This window comes from Alexandromys fortis, unplaced genomic scaffold, assembly GCF_014885135.2.
Source record: "Alexandromys fortis isolate MF-2015 unplaced genomic scaffold, M_Fortis_MF-2015_v1.1 scaffold_24, whole genome shotgun sequence".
NCBI classification, from domain to species: Eukaryota; Metazoa; Chordata; class Mammalia; order Rodentia; family Cricetidae; genus Alexandromys; species Alexandromys fortis.
In genome coordinates this window covers 5,313,587-5,319,586 of record NW_026067906.1, presented here as the reverse complement: position 1 = coordinate 5,319,586, position 6,000 = coordinate 5,313,587, and the positions used below count along the sequence as shown (strand labels likewise).

General features: G+C 38.4%; 1 protein-coding gene across 7 annotated transcripts in view; it reads left to right on the top strand.

Annotated features, from left to right (window-relative positions):
* Positions 1–240: 240 nt before the first annotated feature.
* The window catches only part of Lrriq1 (leucine rich repeats and IQ motif containing 1), a 146,716-nt gene continuing 140,956 nt past the window's right edge, over positions 241–6,000 (top strand). For 5 of the 7 annotated variants that reach the window (XM_050135595.1, XM_050135596.1, XM_050135594.1 and 2 more), the window contains exons 1-2: positions 241–459; positions 3,127–3,271. In XM_050135595.1, the coding sequence (XP_049991552.1) occupies positions 3,131–3,271 (141 nt within the window). In that variant the 5' untranslated portion in view covers positions 241–459; positions 3,127–3,130. Of the gene's footprint in view, positions 460–1,325; positions 1,368–3,126; positions 3,272–6,000 lie in introns of those variants that run through there. The other 2 variants (XM_050135592.1, XM_050135597.1) reach the window with 2 other exon arrangements.

The following is a 6,000-nucleotide window of genomic DNA, read 5'->3' as shown; positions in this document are numbered from 1 at the left end:
AACTTATAAAAATAGCTACCTACAAGGAAAAAAAAATGAATCCCTCCTCCCGGTCCCAAAATGCAGTGACCTTGCTGAATTAGAATCAAAGTTGTTTGTCCTGTTTGGGCACCTGTAAAGAAAGGCTGCTCAGCCGGCTCTGGATAGGCTGTTGCTATGGTTGCGGTTTGTTGAGAGGCTGGGGGCGCTGGCTCCCAGGAAGCCCAGTTAGCACTGGTGAGTGAGAAGGGTGCGTGCGAAGGGTCCGCTGTGGTCGCCAGCCTGGGTGCGCTCCGTCTGGTGGACAGAGCACCTACCGGCCCTATCTGCAGGACGGGCTCGAGGACAGGGTGCGCGGGGGCTGCTCAGGACTTCAGCCCTTTCCTTTCAAGGTTTTCCTAGCTCTCTCCAAAGTTGAAATTCTTTTTGAGAAGTTAGAGAGACTGTCACACTCCTCTCGACCACACTCCACCTCAACTGGTAATTCTTTTCTTCCCATCTACCTTCCCCTTTCCTTATTACCCATATGTAATGATTTCGCTGTTGTTACTTTCCCCAGAACGTTTTCCTGTTCCAGACCGTGGAGGGCGGAGAGAGTCCCTTAATCTTTTTTTTTTTTTTTTTTTTTAGGCAGGAAGAGAGCCCGTGTGGTTCATTATCAACTCGAGGTCGTCTTGGGTCATTTACTGACACTAGGATCTTAACTGAGGAATTCTTTTCTGACTAGGTGTAAATTTAAGTTCTCATTTCTCGGGCAACACAGCGAAAAGTTTTGAAACCATTTATGGGGAAGAAAGATATGTGATGTCCATAGCTGAAGGAGAGGCAAGAACATGCTTTTATGTTTCCCTCTCTTAGCATTTTAGATACCAGTCCATGATTATGTGGAGGGCCGTGCATAGTAGTAACGTGTACGGTGAGGCAATATGTACAAGGAATACAGAGTGGGACACAATTCAGTAGGTGCCCAAGCCTGATTTAGGGCATTGGAAGAATGTTTATATTTTGAAGATCAGCTTCCTTGTGAGACACTATTCCTGGGGAGAGTTGAACAAATGCCCACTTGCCCCACATGGGGAACCTATGACAAACCAAAGTTGAGGTACCACCAAAATCCAACTCGAGGAACGTTTTAGCTTTATTGGGGTTACTGACAGGAATATGTTTAAGGAGGTATTTCAAAACTAACTGAACGGCAGCTGGGTCACCAAAAACCCACTCCAGCATGACATAGCTCCCAACCCTGGAAACATGAAGCACACTGTAGAGTTGGAAGGAAGCTCAAACAAGTTGGACTCAGGCTGCTGAGCGGGTTCTCTCTGCTTCTTCCAGGTGACTGATCTGAGCCTCTGTTAGGCAGCTTTCCTTGTCCAGAGTGACTCCTCTCGGTAAGATGCCTGAGGAGGGAGGAGCCTAGTGACTATATTCTGGTACTGGACTCTCTGGAAGCCTTCCAGTAGTTTACTTACTGAATTCAGCGTCCCTCCCTGCAGGGTGGAATGTCTCCCTTCCCCTTAGAACATTCTGTCTTAGAACATTTCCTTTCAGGATGGAATGTTATACCTTTCTTTATGTTCTGTGTCGTAAGGAACTTCCACGCATGATAGGCAGTTTTATGTTGGAGGAAACTGCCTCGCTACGGGTCTTCTTCCAACAGTATGTAGTAAAAAGAATGTCCTACAAAGACCTATGCAAATGTTTCATTTCATTTTCTTTAGTATTTGGACTTTAAAGACGAAGATCCCGAGATCTGTTCAGTCAGTCGTAAATGAAGCACACAATGGGGCTTTGATTGCATGCAATAGATTAACATTTAAGTTAATCCAAGTTTAGTGAGAAAAAGAAGGAAAAGAAGGAAAGGAGAAGAAAAGAAAGAACAAGAACGTCTAAGACCTTAAGGAATAGGAAATATTTGTGAGACTGTTGTAGGGGAGAAAATGAGAGCCAACCAGTTCATTTTCAAACCTTCAGCCCCTTCCGGGACTCCCAATAAAATGAAAAGCCCAAATAGCATGCAAACATGTAATTCATTACAACCTAAACACATGTTCATGGACATGTGAATACTTAGATCAAAACTAAAAATTGTTTCAGATTTTATCTTTAGTATATATGGTGTACTCATATTTTGATTTCTATGTTACTCTATTTTATTATTAAAACATGTTTATCAAAAGCAACAGATTAACTTTTTGATAGGTTATTTATGGCATAGAGTTTTCAATATTATTGGAAAAGGCATTATACAGAGAGACTCCTGGGGAAATGATTTTTGCTTGGAAGGCTCTTTAATAGTGAGAAGATCACTGACTTTGTGCTCAGCATCTCTGAGTCATGGCCCTGTCCCCATTATTTATTAGCATAATGGTTTTCGATGGTTAAGTAGCCTTTTAGAACATTAGTGTTCTCATGTAAACAATGACTTCAAAATCTTTAGCCTGTTAATTTCTCCCAAAGATCAATTCAGGGTTTATTCTCTAATACTTGGCCTGCCACAGCCCTGAGCATCGGAGACATCATTATGGTGGTGGTGATGGAGGTGGTGGGTGATGATGAAGATATAAAGACATATTACTATCTAATCAATATCCATTTCAAGTATTAAAGAATTAAACAGTAAATTTTAGATTATACACTGTGCATTATCTCTTACTGGGTGCTGCCTTAGCAAGAGCATGCACCTGTGTGTAGGGCAGAATCACTAGAATTTGGACTCAATGAATTCAAGGTAGCCATAGATTGCTCTCAGAAATAGATTTGAGACTTTCTCTTCGGTGTTTTTTAATCTGTAGAGAGCCAAATGGTTCAACATTTTTTTTTTATTGAACTGTATTCTCAAAGACAAGATTACCTGGAAATTTCTTACTTGTGGATGATAAGCCTGTTAATCCCATGTGATTTTTCTTGAAGAAATGAAAGAATAGCAATAGTTTTGGCTATAGTGTGCTCAAATATTTTAAAAATTGAATGAATCAACAGGCAAGGCCACATTCCTTATCATGTAGAGCTAGCCTGATATGGTACCATACAAGTGGTTTTAAGTTAAATGTCTACATGCATGTTGGATTGTGTGACAAATTACAAAACCCATATTTTTTTAGAGGCATATTAGACTCTTTTCTTAAGTTCTATGTTTTCGTTGTTAAGAGTTATGGAGGACAATGATGACAGTGAGGCAAAGCTCAGAGAAGAAATAGAAGCTGAATTGGATAAAATCAGCATTTCTTCCTTGGAAAATGATGAGGTGGAAAATGATTCAGAATCAGAAACTGAGAGTGGTAATAGTGATACTGTAAGTGTTTCACATTTTTCATTTTTATTAGTTCATTGAGAATTTCATATTTTGATTTCATACAATGTGTTCATCCTTTTCTATCACTTTTCCTCCAAGATCCACCTCCCTCCCCTTCAGACTCACCTATATGTCCTTTTATTTTAAACCCAAAATGAAAAATTGGCGCAGTCTCTACGCTCTTGGATGTGTACCCTTCCACTGGATACAGTGTGATCCACCAAACAAGGGCCATGCTCTTAGAGAAAATTACCTCTCCTTTCCTAGTAGCTATCAGTTCCCAGTAACTCCTTAGTGAGAGGTGAGACTTCAAATCACTTCTCTCCTCGCTGGCATTTTGATTGGGTTGTGCTTGCACAGACCTTGTGCATACTGTCACAACTACTGTGAGCTCGTGTGCAACTTCACTGATGTGTCTATAAAACACCACTGCATTGCAGTCATCCTCTGCTCCTGACTCTCGCATACTGTCTGCTCTCATTTCTGCAAAGACCCCTGATCCTTTACTGGAGTATTATACAAGCCTTTTTCTGTTCATTTTTCATTATTTATAATTCATTTTTTGATACAATGCATTCTGATTATGATTTCCTTTCCCCCAATTCCTCCAAAACCCTCCCCACTTTAAGTCCTAGAAAATTCACTCCCCGTCTGTTTCTTCTTAGGAAACAAAGAGACATCTAAATAATAATTATAAAATTAAATAAGATAAAGCCAAAAAAAACAAACAGAAAAAGTCTCAAAAAAGTACATAAAAATGTATGTACACACGCACACATCTTCATACACAGGCATTCCATGAAATCATAAACCACAGTAAAAGCAAAAGGACCTATAAGACTATAAAAAATATCTGGATAAAATAATTTTGAGGCAAATAACCTCCAAAGATGCCATTGAGTATCTTTTGTGCTGGCCCTGTACTGATGGGCATGGGCCTGCCCTTAAGAGTGATGTGTTAGGGGGCTGGAGAGATGGCTCAGTGGTTAAGAGCATTGCCTGCTCTTCCAAAGGTCCTGAGTTCAATTCCCGGCAACCACATGGTGGCTCACAACCATCTGGAATGAGGTCTGGTGCCCTCTTCTGATCTGCAGACATACACACAGACAGAATATTGTATACATAATAAATAAATATTAAAAAAAGAGTGATGTGTTTCCCCCACTGGGACAATATCATAGAGAACTCATTTTTCATTTGAGAGTGGTTATTCATTAGAGATAAGTTTCGGATTAGGAAACTGTTTTTTTTTTTTTCCCTGTCTCAATGTTGGGAGCACATTTGGGTCAGGCCATGTGCATGTGCATGCTGCCAGTCTCTATGTGCATTGGCCTTGTTTAATTGGTGTGATCCATGCCCACTGGCTTTTACAGTCTTTCCAACTTCTCTTCTGCAGTGTTCCTTGTTCTCTTGGTGGAGGGCTTTAATGGAGACATCCCATTTATGACTGCGTGTTCCAAGATCTCTCACTATCCACATATTTTTTGGATGTTCCTCTCTATAATTTTTCTCATTGACTGCAGGAGGAAGCCTCTCTGATGGAGGCTCCGAAAGGCACTGACCTATGTATATATCTAGCATATGTTGCAAGCAGGTCATCATCATCATCATCATATATCAAATAGTTTGTATCTGGGCTCACATTTGCTTTTCTCCTTTATCTGCAGAGAACATTATAGTAATACAGATATTATTCGTTCATAGAAGTGAAGGTTGTAGACAGGCATCATTTTGAATTCTCCATATCCAGTGAGTTATGTAGGTTTTTTTCCTTTAGTCTTGCCATCCATGGCTTTGCTTATATTAGGCCAATGTTCTACCATTGTGCTATAATTTTAGATTTGCTTTTCCCATTATTTAAGATTCTTCACTTAGATATTAATTTTAAAATAAATTTAACAATATCCTTTCTTTTATAGCTAATTTAAGTGAGAAAAATGCTAGAATATTATGTACCTAAAACAATTTAAAAAAAATTTGCTTCATACACAAAGGCAAAATAAACCTTTCAGGTGACACTCTGGCTTCAGAGTATGTAGAATTCAAATATTATTACACGGAAATAAATTATAATATTCAAGATGAAAGAATCAAGGATTTGAAATTATCTTTTACAGAATGTACAATCCAAAACCACAAAGAAACCTTGTCTCGAAAAACCAAAATAAATAAACTAATAAATAAATAAATAAATAAATATAAATACTGGTATTATTTGTGTTCAAAACACTTCGTTACCAGGCAGAAGCAATCACAAAAGATTGAATAAAGGACAGAGAAGATAGGAGGAGAGTAAATACTTTTTTTCAAGACTAGTTTAGTATTATGTCATACATTTTAGTGTGTTTCTGTAGCTGAAAGAGGAAAGTTAAGTGCATGAACTTGTTCTTAATTGTTAAAACTAACAGTGTATTTCATTGGTTATAACAAAGGCAAAATGCTTTTTGTTTAACTCATGAAAACCCAATATGAGAGAAAGCTTTGTTTGGTCCCATAATATTAAGCATGTGATTTTCTGTATCCAGATGTCTGTATAGATCCAGTCACTCACTCACACTGTGGTTTATCTTCCTTAAGGAAGGTTTTCTACTAATGTAGGGATTTGATAGTTTTGGGATTGTTATTAAAATATATTTAAATGTATGGAATATTTTATGTGTATATTTTGTATTATACTTTCTAACTGGTATTTACATAGGAATGAACTTAATTTGTAGGATAATATTATC